Genomic DNA, 25200 nt, shown 5'->3' with positions numbered 1-25200 from the left:
GAACAGACAGCATGTGTAGGGAAGGCAGTGCTTTAGTTCTGCAGACATTGCTCTATGTCTGTACCTAGTGAAGTAGAGGATTGTGCTTGAGAAGTATGGCACAATAATATGTGATGAGTCTCAGGGCAGTGTGTGGTGTAGATATTGTGCAGAGAATTTGTAGCTCGGAGATTAGAAGGTGTGGGGTTACTAAAAGTATTATCACAAGGGCTGAGGAGGAATTGTTGAGGTGGTTTAGACATTTAGAGAGGATGGAGCAAAATAGAATGACTTGGAGGGTGTATAAATCTGTAGTGGAGGGAAGGCAGGGTAGGGGTCACTCTTGGAGAAGGTAGAGGAGGTTTTGTATGTGAGGGGCTTGGACATCCAGCAGGCATGTGTGAGCATGTTAAATAGGACTTGATGAGCTGTTGGGGTCACTCTAGGAGAAGGTAGAGGAGGTTTTGTATGTGAGGGGCTTGGACATCCAGCAGGCATGTGTGAGCATGTTTAATAGGACTTGATGAGCTGTTGGAGTGTGAGCAAGGTAACATTTTGTGAAAGGATTCAGGGGAAACCAGTTAGATATACTTAAGTCCTGGAGGTGGGAAGTACAATGCCTGCACTTTGAAGGAAGGGTGGGGATATCTGCAGTCTGGAGGGGCACCTGAACTATAGTATCAGTGTGCCTCTGGCAAGACAGTGATGGAGTAAATGGTGAAACTGCTTCTTTTTTAGGTTACTCTGCCAGAATAGGTATTAAAACAATTATTAATGAGATGATGACAAATGTGTTAAAAAAACTGCCTATAATATTAAATTACTGTCCATGGTTATGTCATGACTATAGCCATGGGTAGTAGCAGGCAGTATTAATAAGCAGCATTTATTATTACAGTAACAATTTGTCTTGGGCATTGCCATGGAATATTAATGTTTCAAATTGTTACTGTATGAATGTAATAATAATAATAATAATAATGTGTTAAACCCATAGGGGTCATGCTGCACCTGGCGGAAAAGGGATGGTATGTAATAGAAGACAGTCAAGTTTGAAGGAAGAAAAGGCCAGGTCCAATTATAGTCACAGCCTTCACCCCCTTTCCTCACTGGCATCAAGAAACCTCCCTTGAGGAGTTTTTGCTGATAAAACCACTATGTACTTCAGTTTGATAACCTTCCATTTTTTTAACACATCAGCCATTTCCCACCAAGGCAGGGTGACCTGAAAAAGAAAACACTTTCATCATCCCTCACTCCATCACTGTCTTGCCAGAGGTGTGCCGATAGTATAGTTAAAAAATTGCAACATATCTCCACCCGTCCTTCAGAATGCAGGCACTGTACTTCCCACCTCTAGGACTCAAGTCCAGCTAACCAGTTTCTTTGGATCCCTTCATAAATGTTACCTTTCTCACACTATAACAGCTTGTCGAGTCATAAACACCATTTGCCTCCATTTGCTCCTATCTGACACACACGCACTTGCTGGAATCCTAAGCCCCTCTCATACAAAACCTTGATTATCCCCTCCCTCCGACCTTTCCTAGGGTGACGCCTATCTTGCCTTTCTTCCACTATAGATTTATACACCCTCCAAGTCATTCTATTTTGTTCCATTCTCTCAAAATGTCAAATCACCCCAACAACCTCTCTTCAACTCTGTTGATAATACATTTAGTAACTTCACACCACCTAATCTCCAAGCTACGAATTCTCTGCATAATATTCACACCACACATTGCCCTCAAACATGACATTTCCACTGCCTCCAGCCTTCTCCTTGTTGCAACATGCACCACCCATGCTTCACACCCATATAAGAGTGTTGGTACCACTATATTCTAATATATTCCCATCTTTGCTTCTATGGACAACGTTTTGTCTGTACAGACTTGTCAGTGCACCACTCACCTTTTTCCTTTTGTCAGTTCTGTGGTTTACCTCATCTTTCATAGACCCATCTGCTGAGAAGTCCACTTCCAAATATCTGAACACATTCACTTCTGCCATATTTCCTCCTTCCAATCTGATATCCAGTTTTTCATCACATAAATTTTTTGTTAACCTCATCACCTTGCCTTTACCTATATTCACTTTTGATTTCTTTCTTTTACACACCCTCTCAGATTTGTCCACCAACCTCTTCAACTTTTCTTCAGAATCTTCCAAAAGTACAGTGTCATCAGCAAACAGCAACTGTGACAACTCCTATTTTGTGTTAGATTCTTTATTTTTTAATCTCACACCTCTTTCCAACACCTGAGCATTCACTTCTCTTACCACCCCATCTATAAATATATTGAACAACCATGGTGACATCATGCATCCTTGTCTAAGGCCTACTTTTACTGGGAAATAATCTTCCTCTCTCGTATCTACATATGCTAACCTGAGTCTCACTATCCTCATAAAAACTCTCAACTGCTCTCAGTAATCTACCACCTATTCCATACACTTGCAACATCTCCCACATTGCTCCTATATCCACCCTCTATCCTTGGCCATTGCACAAAACCACAGCTTCCCTATCTTCATCCACATGTAACATTTCCTCAAAATATTCCCTTCATCTTCCCAATACCTCTAACTCCCCATCTAATAGGTCTCCTCTTCTATTTTCAGCTGTCAAATCCATTCATTCCCTAGGCTTTCTCAGCTTATTAATCTCTCTCCAAAATTTTTTCTTATTCTCAGCAAAGTTTGTTGACAGCATATCACCCACTCTTATTTGCTCTCCTTGTACATTCCTTCACCACTTTCTTAACCTTTCTTTTTGTCTCCATATGCTCCTCCCTCCTTACATCACTTCTACTTTGTAAAAACTTTTCATATGCTTACTTTTTCTCTCTTACTACTCTCTTCACCTCATCATTCCACTAGTCACTCCTCTTCTCTCCCACACCCACCCTCTTCTTTCAACAAATTTCTGCTGAACACATTAACACTGCATTCTTAAATCTACCCCATACCTCTTCAGCCTCATTGCCTATATTCTCACCAGCCCATCTTTTTGCCATTAGTTTTTTATATCTTACCCAAACTGACTCCTCCTATAGTTTATAAATCTTCACCTCTCTCTTACTGTCTAATACCATTCTTCTTGTACCCCATCTACCTTTTACGCTCATTGTAGCTACAACTAAAAAGTTGTCTGACATCTGTTGCCCCTTTATAAATATGCACATCTCAAAGTCTACCCATCAACCTTTTATCCACCAGTACACAGTCCAACAAAATACAGTGTATGTCTTATCTCGTATACTTATTTATCCTCTTTCTTAAAATATGTATTACCTATTACCCAACTTCTATACAAGTTCAATAATTAGTGCTTCATCATGATTCTTTCCTTAATATTTTTGCGATTGATTTGTCCCTTGTTCTGTATTCATTCAAGCCTAAAAATTGTCTTAAGTAGTTCACTAATTTTAATATCCAGTTTACTTGCAGGCATTGTGAACTGTTAGTGGCCAAGGGTGAATTGACTGGGGCATGGGAACTTCTTGGTGAATTGCGGAAAGACCCAGAAGTTGTTGGAGAGTTGCGTGTGAGACTGTTGGTAGTAGAAAGTTGTGCAGCTGTTGCTGGTGGTGGAAATGCTGTTGCTGTACCCTTACTAGTGGAAGCCCTCACTACTGCACATGATCACCATTTAACTTACTTAGCTGCATTGACGCATCTACACACAGCTAATGTTCAGGTAATACGCAAATTGTTTATAATTTCATTAGTGTCTTTTAACCCTTTTGGTGTGGGTCCTGTTGTTCTACAGCTTTGAAGCCAGGGTCGGTCCTGTATTAATGGGTATGCCATGAGCTCAGCTCATTCAGATAAGTTGTAAATTTGAGCTTAGATATGAGAGAATGAGTCTGTGTAGTAAGTGTGCACCATATAAAAATGTCTTGCAGCAAGCAGTGCACAATGGGAAAAAACTGCAACATTGTGGTGTATTTTCATGTGGTTTTTATTGTTGTATTCTCGGTTTCTTAGTCTCATTTGATAGAATGGAAAATATATTACAGAAATAGAGATGATATTGATTGATTTCAGGACTGAAAATAGCTTGAAATTGAGCTCAAAGTAGTGGAAATATTCGATTTTTGCCGATGCTCAAGAGTAAACAAATGACGTCATGCTGGTGGGTCTAATAGTATATGTTCACGAATGCACTGATATTATTTATACAATTATTACAGTATTGCATAACAGTAAATCTTCTATTTTTCTGTGTGAATAAAAATTCTTTATGTGAATAAGAAATAAAAATGGAATTCACATGTAAAGCCTGGATATGTAACTAATAAACAGAGGAAATGTTACTTTAGTGTCAGGAATGCCTGTATTGTTTATTCTCGACCCTATTTTGAAATTGGAATATTTTGAACTTTGTGTGAAAATGCCCAAATTTCCAATTTCTGATCACTTTAATAGGTGATTGGGCAGTTTCTTATGCTCAATCAATAAAATAGAAGTGATACTAGCAAATTTTTTTTTTATTAACACATTGGCTGATTCCCACCAAGACAGGGTGACCCAAAAAAAAAAAAATTTCATCATCATTCACTCCATCACTGCCTTGCCAGTGGGCTGCTTTACACTAGTTATAAAACTGCAATATAAAGCTGCAACATTAACACCCCTCCTTCAGAGTGCAGACACTGTACTTCCCATCTCCAGGACTCAAGTCCGGCCTGCCGGTTTCCCTGAATCCCTTCATAAATGTTACTTTGCTCCTGCTCCAACAGCACGTCAAGTATTAAAAATCATTTGTCTCCATTCACTCCTATCAAATATGCTCACGCATGCTTGTTGGAAGTTAAAGCCCCTCACACACAAAACCTCCTTTACCCCCTCCCTCCAACCTTTCCTCGGCCGACCCCTACCCCACCTTCTCTCCACTATAGATTTATACACTCTCGAAGTCATTCTGTTTCTTTCCATTCTCTCTACATGTCCGAACCACCTCAGCAACCCCTCCTCAGCCCTCTGTATAATAATTTTGGTAATCCCACACCTCCTAATTCCAAACTACAAACTCTCCGCATTATATTCACACCACACATTGCCCTCAGACATGACATCTCCACTGCCTCCAGCCTTCTCCACATTACAACATTCACCACCCATGCTTCCCACCCATATAAAAGTGTTGATATAACTATACTCTAATACATTCCCCTCTTTGCTTCTATGAACAAAGTTCTTTGTCTCCACAGACTCCTAAGTGCACCACTCACCCTTTTCCCCCTCATCAATTCTGTGATTAACCTCATCTTTCATAGACCCATCTGTTGACACGTCCACTCATAAATATCTAAATACATTCACCTCCTCCATACTCTCTCCCTCCAATCTGATATCCAATCTTTCATCACTTGATCTTTTTCTTATCCTTATCACCTTAGTCTTTCCTATATTCACTTTTAATTTTCTTATTTTACATACACTACCAAATTCATCCACCAACCTCTGCAACCTCTCTTCAGAATCTCCCATAAGCACTGTGTCATCAGGAAAGAGCAACTGTGACAACTCCCACTTTGTGTTAGATTCTTTATCTTTTAACCCCACACCTCTTGCCAAGACCCTTGCAGTCACTTCTCTAACAACCGCATCTATAAACATATTGAACAACCACGGTGACATCACACATCCTTGTCTAAGGCCTAATTTTACTGGGAAATAATCTCCCTCTCTCCTACATACACTCTAACCTGAGCCTCACTATCCATGTAAAAAGTCTTCACCGCTTTCAGTAACCTACCTCCTATTCCATACACCTGTAACATCTGCCACATTGCCCCCTATCTACCCTGTCATGCACGACTCAAGAAATCGTAATGACACGATTGCAAACAAACCATACCCCCGGCCGGGATTGAACCCGCGGTCATAGTCTCAAAACTCCAGCCCGTCGCGTTAGCCACTAGACCAGCTAGCCACAATAAGATTCATCCAACTAGGTATATTTCTACACCATAGGAAGGTTAGCACAGGCACCACTGTGACCACAAATGCAAGTTTTTACAGACGAATCTCCAGCTAGCGTGGCCGTGACGAACTCTAGCTCAAGTCCCTTCACTTCTTATTGTGGCTAGCTGGTCTAGTGGCGAACGCGACGGGCTGGAGTTTTGAGACTCTATGGCCGCGGGTTCAATCCCGGCCGGGGGTATGGTTTGTTTGCAATTATATCATTATGATTTCTTCCTATGGTGTAGAAATATTCCTAGTTAGATGAATCTTATTGTGGCTAGCTGGTCTAGTGGCTAACGTGACGGGCTGGAGTTTTGAGACTATGACCGCGGGTTCAATCCCGACCGGGGGTATGGTCTGTCATGCACCTTTTCCAAATCCATAAATGCCACAAAAACCTCTTTACCCTTATCCAAATACTGTTCACCTATATGTTTCACTGTAAACACCTGGTCTACACACCCCCTACCTTTCCTAAAGCCTCCTTGTTCATCTGCTATCCTACTCTCCATCTTACTCTTAATTCTTTCAATAATGACTCTACCACACACTTTACCAGGTATACTAAACAGACTTTTTTTTTTTTAACAAGTCGGCCATCTCCCACCAAGGCAGGGTGACCCAAAAAGAAAGAAAATCCCCAAAAAGAAAATACTTTCATCATCATTCAACACTTTCACCTCGCTCACACATAATCACTGTTTTTGAAGAGGTGCCCAGAATACAACAGTTTAGAAGCATATATGTATAAAGATACGCAACATATCCCTACAAAACGCCAATATCCCGAACCCCTCCTTTAGAGTGCAGGCATTGTACTTCCCATTTCCAGGACTCAAGTTCGGCTATATAAAAATAACCGGTTTCCCTGAATCCCTTCACTAAATATTACCCTGGTCACACTCCAACAGCTCGTCAGGTCCCGAATACCATTCGTCTCCATTCACTCCTATCGAACACGCTCACGCACGCTTGCTGGAAGTCCAAGCCCCTCACCCACAAAACCTTCTTTACCCCTTCCTTCCAACCTCTTTGAGGACGACCCCTACCCCGCCTTCCTTCCCCTACAGATTTATACGCTCTCCATGTCATTCTACTTTAATCCATTCTCTCTAAATGACAAAACCACCTCAACAACCCCTCTTCAGCCCTCTGACTAATACTTTTATTAACTCCACACCTTTTCCCAATTTCCACACTCCGAATTTTCTGCATAATATTTACACCACACATTGCCCTTAGACAGGACATCTCCACTGCCTCCTCACTGCAGCATTTACAACCCAAGCTTCACACCCATACATTTCATACATTCCCTTCTTTGCTTCCATAGATAACTTTTTTTTTGTCTCCACATATACCTCAATGCACCACTCACCTTTTTTCCCTCAACAATTCTATGATTAACCTCATCCTTCATAAATCCATCCGCCGACACATCAACTCCCAAATATCTGAAAACGTTCACTTCTTCCATACTCCTCCTCCCAAATTTGATATCCAATTTTTCTTTATCTAAATCATTTGATACCCTCATCACCTTACTCTTTTCTATGTTCACTTTCAACTTTCTACCTTTACACACACTCCCAAACTTGTCCATTAACCTTTGTAATTTTTCTTTAGAATCTCCCATAAGCACAGTATCATCAGCAAAAAGTAACTGTGTCAATTCCCATTTTGTATTTGATTCCCCATAATTTAATCCCACCCCTCCCCCGAACACCCTAGCATTTACTTCTTTTACAACCCCGTCTATAAATACATTAAACAGCCATGGTGACATTACACATCCCTGTCTAAGACCTACTTTTACTGGGAAATAAGTCTCCCTCTCTTCTACACACCCTAACCTGAGCCTCACTATCCTCATAAAAACTCTTTACAGCATTTAGTAACTTACCACCTATTCCATATACTTGCAACATCTGCTGCATTGCTCCCCTATCCACTCTATCATATGCCTTTCCTAAATCCATAAATGCAATAAAAACTTCCCTACCTTTATCTAAATACTGTTCACATATATGCTTCAATGTAAACACTTGATCAACACATCCCCTACCGACTCTAAAACCTCCTTGCTCATCCACAATCCTACATTCTGTCTTACCTCTAATTCTTTCAGTAATAACCCTACCATACACTTTTCCTGGTATAAGCAGTAAACTTATTCCTCTATAATTTTTACAGTCTCTTTTGTCCTCCTTCCCTTTATATAAATGGACTATACGTGCTCTCTGCCAATCCCTAGTTACCTTCCCCTCTGTCATACACTTATTAAACAAAAATACCAACCACTGCAACACTATATCCCCCCTATAATTTTTACACTCTCTTTTGTCCCCTTTGCCTTTATGCACACACTCTGCCATTCCCTAGGTGCCTTACCCTCTTCCATACATTTCTATCTATATTCCATCAATCCCAGCTGCTTTACTCCCTTTCATTCTACCCGCTGCCTCACGAACTTCCCCCACACTCACAACTGGCTGTTCCTCACTCTTACAAGATGTTGTTCTTCCTTGCCCTATACACGAAATCACAGCTTCCTTATCTTCATCAGCATTTAACAATTCCTCAAACTATTCCCTCCATCTTCCCAATACATCTAACTCTCCATTTAATAACTCTCCTCTCCTATTTTTAACTGTCAAATCCATTTGTTCCCTAGGCTTCCTCAGCTCATTAATCTCACTCCAAAACTTTTTCTTATTTTTCAACAAAATTTGTTGATAACATTTGTTGATTTGTTGATAACTCTCTCATTTGTTCTCTTTTTACATTGCTTCATGACTCTCTTGACTTCTCTTTTTCTCTCTATATACTCTTTCCTCCTTACATCACTTATACTTTGTAAAAACTCTCATACTCTCATGGCCTAAAATAGGAGTCAAAGTGGGTAAAATTGCTTATGCGTATGTATCTCTGACGCAGTAAAATTCGCATTAGTGTAATTTCGTCAATTTTCCATCGGTTTCTTAGTTTTTGTTTTATTACCTTCAGAAAAAGACTCTATACCATTTCATAAGAAAAATGAATTTTTTTTTTTTTTTAAATTCTTGGACCCTGTGGACATGGCATAGAACTACGGGATGGACCCTCAAAGGGTTAACCCTTTCAGTGGCCGTTATGTTGACCTACTGTTATTGATGCAAGGGTCCCTTCCATAGATCTGCGTTTTGAGCACAGCTCCCTCAATTAAGCTTTGAATGGTAAATTTTGGCCTAGATATCATAGAATGGGTCTGTGCAGTGAGTGTGCACAGTATAAAAAAAAAATCCTGCCTCAGCAAATAATGGGAAAAGCAAAACTCCGACCTTGTGTTTTGTTTAAAATAGCAACTTTGATGTGGTTTCTAAGATATTTTTTATGGTTTTATTGGCTGTTTGTTGGTATCATTTGATAGAATAGAAGATAAACTACTGAGATATAAATGATTTTGGTTGGTTTCAGAACTGGAAGTAGCTTGAAATTAGGCTCCAAATAACAGAAATATTCAGTTTTTACCACTTTTCCTGAGGACGAGTAAAGACCTCCCTGCACCCCCAAGATTGTTTTACAGGCTTTTAGTAAGCCTGAATCAATTATTGGGACACCATAAATCATGACCAGTCATTCCTGGTTATATTCTGTTATCCAAGAAGTAGGGTAAACCCTGAATTCTTTGTGATAATGAATTCAAATGGAAGGCAAGTGTAATAGAGGAGAGGCATGGGAATGTGATTAATGAAAAAAGGAAATGTTGTTTTAGATCCCCGATCTAAAACTTGTCCACAGCATCTAAGAATTTTCAAAAAAAGAATTTTGTTATTTATTCTTATAAAATGGTGAAGAATCTTTTTCTGAAACAAAAAGTGTGAAATTTGATGGAAAATTGATGAAAGTATGCTATCGTGAATTTTGCTGTGTCAGCGATATTTACTCATTAGCGATTTTGCCCACTTTGAGTTCTATTTTAGGCCAGTTACATTGTTCCAGTAAACCAAATTCTTAGCTATTTCACTAGTATGTCTTCCATTTTATCAATTAAGCACAAGAAATGCCCAATCAGTTATTTCCACTTCACAATAAAGTGATCAGAAATTGGTAATTTGGCCAATTTCAAAATAAGGTCCAGAATAACAGTGCAGGCATTCCTGACACTAAAATAACATTTCCTCTGTTCATCAGTTACATTCCCAGACTTTACACATGAATTCCATTTTTAATTTTTATTGACACAAAAAATTAGATTTACTGTTATGCATTTTTGTAATAATTGTACAAATAATGTCAGGGCATTCACGAACGCATATTAGACTGACCAGTTGGGCGCATATTGGAGGAGTGAGGTGATTTGTTTACTCTGGAATATCGGCAAAAATCGAACATTCCAGCTACTTTGAGCTCAATTTCAAGCTACTTTCAGTCCTGAAACCAATCAAAATCATCTCTATTTCTGTAATATACATATCTTCCATTTTATCAAATGAGACCAAGAAACTGAGAATGCAACCACAAAAAACATCCAAAAATACACTGCAAAGTCGCTATTTTATACCAAAAACACGGTCACAGTTTTTTTCCAGTTATGCACTGCTGTGAGGCAAGATTACTTTTATATAGTGCACACTTACTACATTGACCCATTTTCTTGTACCAAGGCCCAAATTTACTGTTCACTACTTACCTGAGTGAGCTGAGCTCATGGCATAGAACTATGACACGGACAGAGACTACAAACCCTTAGAATTATGGCATGAACAGTGAAAGGGTTAAACTGGTGTTTTTTTAATTTTGCATAAAATTTGCCAAATTACCAAATTCTGTGCACTTTATATGTTAGTTGTAATAGCTGAATGGGTGGTTTCTTGTGCTCAGTCAATAGAATGGAAGGCATACTAGCAAAATAGTGGGCCAAATCGCCAATGGGTAAATTGCGCAGAGACCACTAACTTTGCACCTGCATAATTCAATAAGTTTTTCATCAACTTTCAGATTTTCGGCATCATTGCCATCAGAAAAATATTCTTTTCCATTTCAAAAGAATTTTTGTTTTTGTTTTTAAAAAAAAAAGTGGACACTGAGAGCAATATTAATTTCAGGTGACTGGAGCAAGGTGATGAAGTAACAAAAAATTTAGGTAATGAAAGACTGGATGTCAGATTGGAGGGAGGGAGTATGAAGGAAGTGAATGTGTTCAGATATTTGGGAGTGGACTTGTTGGCAGATGAGTCTATGAAAGATAAAATGTACCATAGAAATGATGAGGGGTGTGGCGGCCTCCTGCCAAACTAGAGGTTGGACTGTTAACCTGCCGGCCTGCAGTACCACTGGGTATGTCACCAAACCCAATGTGGGGACTGCTGAGCTGGCCTTAGAAGCAGTACTTACCAGACCACCTTACGGTATACATCTACTGGCAGTAGACATTCACCTGACCACCTTGCGGTGTATATCTACTGGCCTTAAAAACAGTACTTAGACCACCTTATGGTATACATCTACTGGCAGTAGACAGTATTTACCTGACCACCTTGCAGTATATATCTACTGGCCTTAGAAGCAGTATTCATCAGACCACCTTACTGTGTATATCTATTGGTCTTAGAAACAGTATTTACCAGATTGCCTTACGGTATACAGAGGAGACACTTCAAACTCTCTCCTTGGTAGTATTTCGTCTTTCAAGAAGAGTTCTACTTTACTCAGTAAATGGTGAAGCTACAAGTCATGGCTGACACTATTGTATAGTGTGGCACTGAGAGAAGATAGGGTCGGAGTGTGACACTGAAGAAGGATGGGATCGTAGTGTGACACTGGAGGAAGATAGACAGTGTGTGGCACTGAAGTAAGAAAAGGGCGTAGTGTAACACTGAGAGACGATAGTGTCGTGTGACACTGAAGGAAGATAGGATAGTAGTGTGACACTGATGAATAGTGTCATGTGACAGATTGCTGGCCTCTGAGGAGAAAGACGCTATGAGGGTGATACTGAGATGAAGGAATATTGTACCCTGTGTGGCAGGGTGAACTGTCGTGTAACCCAGCGTATGATTCATATACATGTATACAGTGGTCCCTCGCTTTTCGTAGTTCTCGGTAATCGTAAATTTCGCCAATCATAGGGGTATTTTCGTATAAACATGGACTCGCTTTTCATAGGTTGACTTGTGAATAGTAGTTCGTCCGGGACGCGTACGCACGGTGTGAGCCAGGGCGGCCTCCCTACCCAGCCAGTCTGGTATTGTTTACCAGTGAGTGAAGGTCCCCTCAAGTGCTCCTACGAAATATTTCATAATATTCCACTCATTTTAATGCTTGCAAGTACTAAATAAGCTACCATGGCTCCAAAGAAAGCTCCTAGTGCCAAGCCTGTGGTAAAGAAGGTGAGAAATATGTTCAATGACAAAGTCTTGGGCCATTTTAGGGAAGTGTTAAAGAGACGCCAGAAACAGAGCTCTCTCCAGTTACTTTGCGAGACAGGACTAGAGTGACTCTCAAGGTGGTCCTAGTGGCATTAAGAAACAGAGAAGAGAAGCAACCCCAGAGAAGCAAATGGTACCTGAGGTGTTGCTGGGGAAAATTGATTCGCAAATCGTAAATTTCATTTATAGTAGCTCCTCCAGGAACGGATTAATTATGAAAAACGAGGGACCACTGTATATATGTATAAAGATGTTACTCATAATTTATTATTTTATCATGTACCGTGACACAGTAGTGTCAGAAAGTTGTACCCTGTGTGTGGTAAGGTCATGAATTAAATTTATTATTTTAGGATTTATATTTGTACAAAGGTAATTATAATTTATTATTGTAACATATATATATATATATATATATATATATATATATATATATATATATATATATATATATATATATATATATATATATATATATATATATATATGTGTGGTAAGGTCATGAATTAAATTTATTATTTTAGGATTTATATTTGTACAAAGGTAATTATAATTTATTATTGTAACATATATATATAGATATATATATATATATATATAATATATATATATATTATATATATATATTATATATATATATATATATATATATATATATATATAATACAGTGGACCCCCGGTTAACGATATTTTTTCACTCCATAAGTATGTTCATGTGCCAGTACTGACCGAATTTGTTCCCATAAGGAATATTGTGAAGTAGATTATTCCTTTCAGACCCCCAAACATACACGTACAAACGCACTTACATAAATACACTTACATAATTGGTCGCATTTGGAGGTAATCGTTATGCGGGGGTCCACTGTATATATATATATATATATATATATATATATATATATTATATATATATATATATATATATATATATATATATATATATATATATATATATATATATATATATATATATATATATATATATATATATATATATATATATATATATATATATATATATACCTCTAGACCAAAGATTGTTTTTATATGCTAGTAAAAATGATAAATTGTTTTATGTGTAATAAGTATCCCAAACTTTCATATTATGGCACTAGTGGATGCCAAACTAGTGTTTTTGTAATAAGGGGGAAGAAGGTGGATGGTGCACTGAGGCAGCTGTGGAGACAGTGTTTTCCATGGAGGCAGAAAGGGGAAGATATGAGAATATAGTGATACCAACACTTGGGTGAATGTAAAGCATGGGTTGTGGCTGTTGCAGCAAGGAGGAGGAAACTGCCAGAAGTAGAGATGTTGTGTCTGAGGGCAATGTGTGGTGTGAATATTATGCAGAAATTTCATAGTTTGGAGATGAGGTGTAGGGTTATGGAAAGTTTTATCCAGAGGGTTGAGGAGGGATTATTGAGGTAATTTGTACGTTTAGAGAGGATGGATCAGTTTAGGACTTGGATGATGTATAAATCTGTAGTGAAGGGGAGGAGTAGGGGTCATCCTAGGGAAGGTTGGAGAGAGAGGGGGTAAAGGAGGTTTTGTATGAAAGGGGCTTAGACATTAAACAAACATGTGTAAGCATGTTAGTTAGGAGGAGTGGAGGCAAGTGGATTTTATAGCTGAACATGCTGTTGGAGTGTCAGCCAGATAACATGAAGGAATTCAGGTAAACCAGTTTGCCAAACTTGAGTCCTGGAGGTGGGAGGTACAATGCCTGCATTCTGAAAGAGGGATGGGGATATTGCAGTTTGGAGAGGCATTTGTGTTACTTTTTTTTTTTTAGTATGATACAAAAGAAATTTGGCTACTTAAAATTTTTGGTTGTATGGCACTTTTGAACTGCACTAAAACAAAATCACATGTGTGAGGTTGCATTGTCAGAGTGTTTGCTCTGTGTTCAGAGGCTTTAAAAAACAGACTATTCTCTACACAAAATTTACTTAGGAAATTTGTTCTTGGAAATTCCTGTTCGTTCATACAAATGATCATGTCCCTTGCACACCAACTTGTCTTCTGCACATCTTTATACCTTTGATATACAGTGGAACCTCAGTTTTCGTTTGCCCTGATTTTCATCTAATTCAATTTCCGATGACTTTTTTCATCAGAATTTTGTTCCAGTTTTCGTTCATCGCCTTGGTTTTTGTCAGTCTGCCATACCAAACATGTCCGCCTGCCACACCCACACAAAGCATCCCACGTTTTCTGAGTCAGTCTGGCTTTGTTTCTCATTGAGTGAGCATTACTCTGCACATTCATCAGAAACATTTTGTAATAATTCATTGTTTTTTGTGCTTGTTTATTGAGTGTGACTGCTAAATAAGCCACCATAGGGCCAAAGAAAGTTCTGAGTGCCAGCCCTTTTATAAATATGGCAAGAAATTGTGGGCAGAATGTGTCCAAGAGAAGGATTTTGAAGGGTTTAAGGTTGACCCTGACAACCCTACACCTGTTGTGGAATCTATTGTGACTTTGGGGAAGTCCATGGGGTTGGATATGAGTGGCTAGGATGTGAAAGAGTTGGTGGATGACCACAGGGAAGAGCGAACCACTGAAGAGCTGCAACACCTTCAACTGTAAGAGCAACAGATCGCAGCTGAGGAAATTGCTTCAGAGGAGAAAGAGAGAAGAGAGAATGTTCCTTCTTCAATGATTAAGGACATGTGTGCAAAGTGGAGTGAGTTGCAAAGTTTTGTGGAAAAATATCGTCCTTACAAAGCTGCTGCAAGCCATGTCTGCAACATGTTCAATGACAATGCCTTGTTCTATTTTATGCAAATTTTAAAGAGATGCCAAAAACAGACCTCTCTGGACAGATTTTTTGTGCGACAAGGGTCCAGTGCCAGTAAAAGACAAAGAAGATGAGTAATCCCAGATAGGGACTTGATACCTGAAGTCCTTATGGAGGGGGATTCCCCTTCCAACAAATAACCTCTCCTCCTCCCTCTCCCTTCCTCGCTTCTTCCATTTGCCAACAAGTCATCAATAAAGGTAAAAGTGATATTAAATGTTCATTTATCCATTTCATTAGCCCTTTACATTTATTTCTCATTGTTTTCTGTATGTAAAGCTATAGTTATTCTCTATAAAATGTATTTTTTGTTAATACTTTTGGGTGTCTGGAATGGATTAATTGGATTTACATTATTTCTTATGGGAAATACATTGCTTCAGTTGTAATTGAAGTCTGTTTTCATCAGACTTTCTGGAACGAATTAATGACGAAAACTATACTTTTGATGGTCTAGGCTTGTCTAGTGTTCCCTAGTCAATAAGCTGTTGCTGTTAGTGGTCCATATATCCATCACAGCATGGTTGATCTGTTGCTTGGCAGAGGTACATGTTAAATCTCCTCTTGAAGACTTGTATACTTGTTCCAGCAGTTTTTGAATTAGACTCATATGCAACATCTAGGTATCTATTTTGTAGATGGTTCACCAGCCAGTGACTTTATCATTATAAGATGGGGACATAAGTGGAAGACTGTAGAAGAGGAAGTAATTAGTCAAACAGTCTTGCTGAAATATATACAATAGACAGTAGATGAGGTTTTCAGTCCCTCAGCTTAGGAACAGATTTTTAGTAGTAAAGGCATAGATGTTTATATGCTGGAGTCAGAAGAGGTGCAGTAGATGAAGGTATATTGTCACATAGGCAGGACCCACCAGTGGAAGTGGGCCATGTCTAAGAGTTGGACTAAAGGTTAGCAAGGTGGTTGTGGGAATGTCCTCTGTACTAAGATTCCATAGTGATGTTGTGTCTGACATCTGCAAAATAGAGATACCCAGATGTTGCACATATGTCTAATTCCTAAATTTACTGGTATTGTATACCATTGATATGATGTTCCAGCAGTGTTTCTGATATCTTCTGGTAATTTGTCATTAAACTTTTCAACACATTCACTTAATATATCCCAAACTTTCTCATCACTCTACCAAGCATAGTTTCCTCATTGATAGGAGTATGAACAACAGTTGTGTCTAACTGTACACAATCGTACTGTACACACTGTGGCTAAGGAAGTACAACTCTAGACTTGCAGTTGCAAGTATGACAGTGTGGGTCCCAGTATTCGTTACACACTGTGTTATTCTCAAGTTGTGGTGAGATTCTTATTTCACATGCAAGGGCATATTCTTAACTAATCCACAAATTGCAGATAAAACAAGATATCATTTGGTCTTTGCCAGGCCATTATCAGCTCATGGCTTGATAATGACAAACTGAAATATTTAGTTTCATTTCAAATTTGTGGGCTAGTTGTGAGCTGTTTTAACCATGGTATTATAACTTTTATTTTATTAGGGCATTCTTGTACCTATCTTACTAATGAACATTTATCATTTTATACTTTGTACAGTTAAAGGTAATTTTAATCAAACCTTGAAATGATAATTATAAATGCAATATTTCAGTTGCAACTAAGTCTTCACAGTGAGGCAGAGGTAAGCATCAGTGCAGGCCTGGGAGTAATCCTCTCTGGTGGCTCTGTGTACGACCAAGCACGAGCTAGGCTGGTCGCTGCTAAACTTCAGGTGAGTTACTCTAATTCATGGAGACTAAGTCTACATCAAAACCTGTAATTAATTAGTTTAGCAAATACGATTACATTACATGAGAATATACTACAAGTATGGATAAGTTTATTCAATAAAAATCATGGAAATGAAAACATTAGTAGGTCTTATTACATTACCTAAACTATAGCAAAAATTATTTAGCTGATGAGTCATTGGCACAGCATAGCATTTTAAAAAGACTGAATAAGTTTAATTTTCTGAAATACAAGATAAAAATCAATATATTCAAAAAATTTTAAAGGAAATTGCATAAAAATTAATATAATGTAGAATTAAGATTTCATGTTCAGTTTAATTTGCCACCTTGATACAATTTCTTAGTGCTCCAGAAGGGTAAGTATGATAACCCCCTCCCAATTATTTTTTTATTACTGGAAATGCCTGGGGTCCATTGAACTGTGTTCCTGCAACATAGGTGAGAAATATTCTATATGATTTATGTCTAGAAACTCTTTGAGTATTTAGTTCCAGTTCTGCACACCAAAATTATTCCCTACAAAGGTGAGTCTCTTAACAGATGGTGCAAAGTACCTCCAATAAAAGCCAGGGTGCAATGAGACAATAAGTGTAAATGTATCAGAACTTTCCAACATCTAACTTTCATACATAAGGGCAACACCATTAGATACCTAGCTGTTTTTAAGGGGGTTCTTCATAAGTTTCTGAAGTTCTTAATCAGCCAGGCTCTGGTACCTACATTGACTGGTTAATCAAGCCCTGAACCAGGAGGCCTAGTTTCAGACCAGATTGCAGGGACAGTGACCCCTGGAAGTTTTCAGGTAACCTTCAGGTACAAAGCCCAATAAGCATGAAAACCTTTTGTTTAGGTAAGATACAACAACATTGAATTTTTTTAAGTCACTATAAAAAAACATTATCAAGAAAATACACAGAAACCAGTATCACAGTTTGTTTGATAAAACTGGCAAATTGGAACCTATGTAACCCAAAACAAATCCAAATTTCAGAGAAATTATACCGTCTTATGGGTGAAGGCAACTTATGGCAGGTAAAATACAGTACTAACAATAAAGGCATACCTCGTTAATGCAGCGCTCACTTTAGAGCACTTCACTAATATGGCTCTTTTCAATTATACTCATGTTTATTGTTTTCAGCGCTTGCCTTGCTCTTAAGGTAGTTTTCATCAGTTTTTAAGAAATTTATTCTTTTCATTTTTGCAGCGTTTTTTAGGACTAATGTTATTACACACTTAATAAATGATAGTTAAACATGTTTTTAGATTTTAATATGCACTGGCATGTGAGAAAAAATGGGTGTGATTTACTTTAACCCCTTAACTGTCCAAACATAGATCTACGTTCCCTCGCCCAGTGCTCCGAATATTTTGAAAAACAAAAAAATAATTTTTTTTAAAATAAAGAGGACATTTTTTACATAAAGTAATGTAAAATGTGCAGATGTGTTGCTGATATACCTTTTTAATCTCATTTTTTTTTTTTAATTTGTATAATTTTTATGTTCCGATAATGACAATTTATAGTAGTTCTTGTGATTTCATAGTTAATCTTTGTTCTGATTCTAATTATTAGGTTCTGAAATAGTGCTCAAATAGTCACAAACACAGTGACAGGTGAACATTTTTACCTACCTTAGTCACATACTATTGTCTAGAAATATATACATAGTATTTATAGGTGTTTGGATACACTGGAGTATATAATAATAATAATAAGTTCCCTTGAAGCTTGATGTAAGAGTGTGTCACTTGTCTTATTTTATCTCTTCACTCCACTGCTGACAGTGATGAGTGTCGTCTTATCTGAACTTATCACTCCGCTAATGACAGAGGTGACATTTGATGAACCTTTGCTTTATTTGTTTTTACTCTTACACATAAACACTGTCTGTCTGTCTGTCTGTCTGTCTATCTATCTGTCTATCTGTCTATCTGTCTCAGAGTTGCTCATGAACCATCTGGTATTACACACAATCACTATCTACAAGCACAGTATAGCACTTTGTCTGGATTTTTTGGGTTATCCTAGGTAATTTACACTATGTAGAATTGTATTTACATATGTGTAACTGTGAGATAGAGATAGATACAGACAGACAGATGGAGATATAGACAGTCAATCAGCCAGCCAGTTGCCAGCCAGCCAGCCAGCCGCCGGCTAGCCAGCTGGCCAGCTAGCCTTCCAAAATTACTGTTCCAGAATAGCACTTTGTCTGGATTTTTTAGGTTATCCTAGGTAATTTACACTATGTATAATTGTATATATGTATGTGTTCCTGTGAGATAGAGACAGATACAGACAGACAGATGGAGATATAGACAGTCAATCAGCCAGCCAGCCGCCAGCCTGCCGAAATTACAGTTCCAGACTTGTTTCTTTTTATATAGGGCATAGGTTATAGGACATTCTGGCAAGATGACACTTTCCTCTTAACCCTTTCAGGGTTTCCGACGTACTAGTATGGCTTACGCACCAGGGTTTTTGACGTACTAGTACGCCTAAATTCTAGCACCCTCAATTCTAGTGAGAGAAAGCTGGTAGGCCTACATATGAAAGAATGGGTCTATGTGGTCAGTGTGCACAGTATAAAAAAAAATCCTGCAGCACAGTGCATAATGAGAAAAAAAAACTTTGACAGTGTTTTTGGTTTAAAACAGCGACTTTGCACTGTATTTTCATATGGTATTTATGATGGTATTCTAGTTTTCCTGGCCTCATTTTATAGAATGGAAGACATATTACAGAAATTGAGACCATTTTGATTGGTTTTACAATGAAAAATACCTTGAAATTGAGCTCAAAGTAGCAGAAATGTTCGATTTTTGCCAAAGTTCAAAAGTAAACAAATCATGCTACGCGTCCAATACATGTCAACTGGTGAGTTTAATATTCTTTCACAAGTGTGCTGATATTATTTATACCATTTCCACACTAATGCAGTAGTCTGCATGACAGTAAATCTTCTATTTTTTGTGAGAATAAAAATTCAAAGTGGAAAGCAAAAGAATGTAAGAGGGGCTTGGGGACATGACTAATGGACAGAGGAAATGTTATTTTAGTGCCAGGAATGTATTTCTTGTTTATTCTGGACTCTATTTGGAAATTGGCATCTTTTGAAATTTGTGTGAAATTGGCAAATTGCTAAATTCTGACCACTTTATTGGATAGTTGAAATCGGTAAATGGGTGATTTCTTGTACTCATTCGATGGAAAAAATGGAGTTCTAGCAAAATAGTTATGATTTTTGTCGACTAGCACACTGGAATTGGCCGAAAATAGGGCTCAAAGTGGGCAAAATCGCCGATGCTTAAACATTGTCGAGACCACTAACTTCGCGAGAGCATAATTCTGTAAATTTTTGATCAAATTTCATACTTTTGGTGTCATTATGATCGGGAAAAGATTCTCTATCTTTTCATAAAAAAACTAAAATTTAATTTGGCGGCCCTGAGAACAAGTCTGGGAGAGGGCCTGTCGACCCTGAAAGGGTTAAAAGGGGAATGTTAATAGGACATGACATCAGTGAATCCTTGGTGTTTGCTGCGCTGTTTGCTCTAGCTGGCGCTCAATTGAACTGGTGCTCCCACAAGGTACTAAATGGTCCCAAATTTTTTTAATACAGCACACACCGAGGGTTAAGACCCATTCTATGCTGACCAGGCATCTTAGGCCAATCATGCCAAATTTGGAGGCAGGAAAAATGAAACAGATCTACGTTTGGAGCGCTAGTGGTAAGAACGTAGATCTACGTTTGGACAGTTAAGGGGTTAAGGCAATATTTGCTGTACAGTGGCAGTCTGGAACCTAACCAGTCATATTAGTGAGGTATACCTGTACAAATGTGAAATAATAAAGGGAAGTGGTGGGGAGAAATGAGAGAATATATGGGGAAAGTAGACATGAGACTCTATGGTCAATGTTGAGACTATCTGCTAAGAAGGTTTACCCACAGAAATGTTATAAATGGTGCTAACGTGACATTAAAACAATATCAGACATGGTTGACACAAACCTACTACCATTATAGTATGCTCCTCACTTAGTTACGAATTCGTTTACCGACGTGGTCTTAGGAACAGAACTCCATCATTAAGTGAGGAGAGGCTGTAATAATAATCGCTCTGGAGTGCTTTAAATGTCAGCTACCAAATCTGTAAAATATGTATGACATTTAAAGTGCTCCATAACGATTTATTATTATTATAATTTTTTTTTATTAACACACTGGCCGATTCCCACCAGGGCAAGGTGGCCCGAAAAAGAAAAACTTTCACCATCATTCACTCCATCACTGTCTTGCCAGAAGGGTGCTTTACACTACAGTTTTTAAACTGCAACATTAACACCCCTCCTTCAGAGTGCAGGCACTGTACTTCCCATCTCCAGGACTCAAGTCTGGCCTGCCGGTTTCCCTGAATCCCTTCATAAATGTTACTTTGCTCACACTCCAACAGCACGTCAAGTATTAAAAACCATTTGTCTCCATTCACTCCTATCAAACACTCTCACGCATGCCTGCTGGAAGTCCAAGCCCCTCGCACACAAAACCTCCTTTACCCCCTCCCTCCAACCTTTCCTAGGCCGAACCCTACCCCACCTTCCTTCAACTGCAGACTGATACACTCTTGAAGTCATTCTGTTTCGCTCTGTTCTCTCTACACGTCCGAACCACCTCAACAACCCTTCCTCAGCCTTCTGGACAACAGTTTTGGTAATCTCGCACCTCCTCCTAACTTCCAAGCTACGAATTCTCTGCATTATATTCACACCACACATTTCCCTCAGACATGACATCTCCACTGCCTCCAGCCTTCTCCTCGCTGCAACATTCATCACCCATGCTTCACACCCATATAAGATCGTTGGTAAAACTATACTCTCATACATTCCCCTCTTTACCTCCAAGGACAAAGTTCTTTGTCTCCACAGACTCCTAAGTGCACCACTCGCCCTTTTCCCCTCATCAATTCTATGATTCACCTCATCTTTCATAGACCCATCCACTGACACGTCCACTCCCAAATATCTGAATACATTCACCTCCTCCATACTCTCTCCCTCCAATCTGATATCCAATCTTTCATTACCTAATCTTTTTGTTATCCTCATAACCTTACTCTTTCCTGTATTCACTTTTAATTTTCTTCTTTTGCATACCCTATCAAATTCATCCACCAACCTCTGCAACTGTGACAACTCCCACTTTATGTGTGATTCTTTATCTTTTAACTCCACGCCTCTTGCCAAGACCCTCGCATTTACTTCTCTTACAACCCCATCTATAAATATATTAAACAACCACGGTGACATCACACATCCTTGTCTAAGGCCTACTTTTACTGGGAAAAATCTCCCTCTTTCCTACATACTCTAACTTGAGCCTCACTATCCTCGCAAAAACTCTTCACTGCTTTCAGTAACCTACCTCCTACACCATACACCTTCAACATCTGCCACATTGCCCCCCTATCCACCCTGTCATATGCCTTTTCCAAATCCATAAATGCCACAAAAACCTCTTTAGCCTTATCTAAATACTGTTCACTTATATGTTTCACTGTAAACACCTGATCCACACACCCCCTACCTTTCCTAAAGCCTCCTTGTTCATCTGCTATCCTATTCTCCGTCTTACTCTTAATTCTTTCAATAATAACTCTACCATACACTTTGCCAGGTATACTCAACAGACTTATCCCCCTATAATTTCTGCACTCTCTTTTATCCCCTTTGCCTTTATACAAAGGAACTATGCATGCTCTCTGCCAATCCCCAGGTACCTTACCCTCTTCCATACATTTATTAAATAATTGCACCAACCACTCCAAAACTGTATCCCCACCTGCTTTTAACATTTCTATCTTTATCCCATCAATCCCGGCTGCCTTACCCCCTTTCATTTTACCCACTGCCTCGCGAACTTCTTCCACACTCACAACTGGCTCTTCCTCACTCCTACAAGATGTTATTCCTCCTTGCCCTATACACGAAATCACAGCCTCCCTATCTTCATCAACATTTAACATTTCCTCAAAATATTCCCTCCATCTTCCCAATACCTCTAACTCTCCATTTAATAACTCTCCTCTCCTATTTTTAACTGACAAATCCATTTGTTCTCTAGGCTTTCTTAACTTGTTAATCTCACTCAAAAACTTTTTCTTATTTTCAACAAAATTTGTTGATAACATCTCACCCACTCTCTCATTTATAAATTATTATTATTATTGTTATAAATTATTATTATAAATTATTATTATTATAAATTATTATTATTATAAATTATTATTATTATAAATTATTATAAATTATTATTATTATAAATTATTATTATTATAAATTATTATTATTATAAATTATTATTATTATAAATTATTATAAATTATTATTATTATAAATTATTATTACCATTGTCATATCTTGTTCACTGAGTTTAATCTTTTCTTAAGATGCCATGAGACAGAAAGCATAGCATATGACTCAGAAAAAAAATTGGGAAAAATCGCGCTATTTTTGCGTTTTTCTTATAAAAGTAATACGTGTATAGGAGTGTTTGCCCTGGTGCAAACACTGTTTTCTTTCATTATAGACCAGAGGTACAGACAAGAGAACATATCTGTGTTATGATGTTATCCCAGAGTGGCAGCCTCTGCCCTTACCCCACTCACATAATATGGCATATATTATTCATTTCAGCATCTTTATTACAGTTCTAGGGTATTTATCGTCTTTCTGATATAAATTTGGAATAAATTTGATAGATAACCTTTATTACTAATATTAGCATAATCACAGGTTTTATTAGTGCCAGTGCTAGTATCTGACACCCATGATGACTCACCAGATACTGAATGCTCCTTCTGCTGGCCTCCCCCTCTTTCTTATAGCTCTTCCCACTTCGTAACAATGTTAGGCAGTGAATTTAGTGTATTAGATAGAAAAAAAAAATTAAAAAAATTGGAAAAAAATCTGAAAATTCACTACATGTTCAGATGCATAATACTTGCTGCATCATAAAAATAATTTTTGTAAAATGACTATAATTCTTTGTAGAAACATTATACAAAAATGATACTTATACCAAAATGTTGCCAGATTCTTAAGCTATTTTTCTGTAAGCTTAACTTGTTGTATGTGTATTTTACTTTTTTATTGTTTTCTGTAATATATAAGAATTATGCAAATTACAATAGTTATCAAGTTGGAGTTTCATTTTCATTTTATTTTTTCTTTCTAATATACGTATTTAATTCACCGTTTGGCATCAGTACAAAGTAGGCAGAGCTATAGCAGAGGGAGAAGTGAGCAGTGTCTAAGTAACTCATGATTGCCCATTACGCATGGAGGGGTGTGCCTCTCGGCAATACAAAATATAAAATAATTATACTATTTCTATCAATAAAGGCTATCTGGCTGTCAAATTTATTCCAGAATAATATTAGGTATAACATAAAAAACATAGAAGCATGATAAAGATACCCATATTAATAAAAACTGACATTATATGGAGGGATTGAAGGGTGGAGGGCAGGGAGGGATAAAAAAAAAAGTGACTGCGACCATTACAGAAAACTTTATGCGCTATGCACCTGAAGGGTAAATATAGAAGATTACTCTTATCCTATGCAGACTGAAAAAAATGCGATTTTTCTCGAAAAAAAAAAATTCCCAAGTAATCAGCGATGCATGCGTTTCCTGGAATATCTCGGAAGTAAGTCATTGACTTATTTCATGTTGTATTATTGTTATTAATAAACATTGAAAGGAATTTCCCAGCAAACATAAAACTGAATGTTTTAATTTTGGGTGGCGACACTTTTGAAGTGTCAGTAAAGGGTGATTCCTCAATTAGCGATGAATTCATTTACTGACATAGTCTTAGGAATGGAACTCCGTCGGTAAGTGAGGAGAGGCTGTATTTTTAGACAGTAGTATGTGACTAAGGCAGGTGAACATATTCACTTATCAGTGTGTTTGTGACTGATTACTATGCCCATACCTAATACAGTGGAACCTCAGCATACAAACACCCCACCATACAAACAAAATACAAACAAAATTTCAGGATGTATACTTGCCCCTCAAGGGAGGTTCCTTAAATAAATAAATAAAATATTTATTTCTCTGCAAAGGTTACAATGTGTATTTACATATCATAATATGATTGGAGCAAAGAAAGCCACTATCATGCCGAGGTATTTCGGGCAGACTTACCGTAATGCTTATACAGTAGATCCTTGGGTAACAGCATTAATTCGT

At 37.9% G+C, this 25200-nt stretch overlaps 1 protein-coding gene across 6 annotated transcripts in view; it reads left to right on the top strand.

Annotated features, from left to right (window-relative positions):
* The window catches only part of ida (anaphase promoting complex subunit 5 ida), a 348644-nt gene that overhangs the window by 267205 nt on the left and 56239 nt on the right, over window positions 1-25200 (top strand). For all 6 annotated transcript variants that reach the window (XM_070093406.1, XM_070093405.1, XM_070093407.1 and 3 more), the window contains 2 exons: window positions 3433-3682; window positions 16796-16915. In XM_070093406.1, the coding sequence (XP_069949507.1) occupies window positions 3433-3682; window positions 16796-16915 (370 nt within the window). The remainder of the gene's footprint in view (window positions 1-3432; window positions 3683-16795; window positions 16916-25200) is intronic.

The sequence above is a fragment of the Cherax quadricarinatus genome, chromosome 42 (assembly GCF_038502225.1).
Source record: "Cherax quadricarinatus isolate ZL_2023a chromosome 42, ASM3850222v1, whole genome shotgun sequence".
NCBI lineage: Eukaryota > Metazoa > Arthropoda > Malacostraca > Decapoda > Parastacidae > Cherax > Cherax quadricarinatus.
This window is presented reverse-complemented; position numbering and strand designations above follow the sequence as displayed.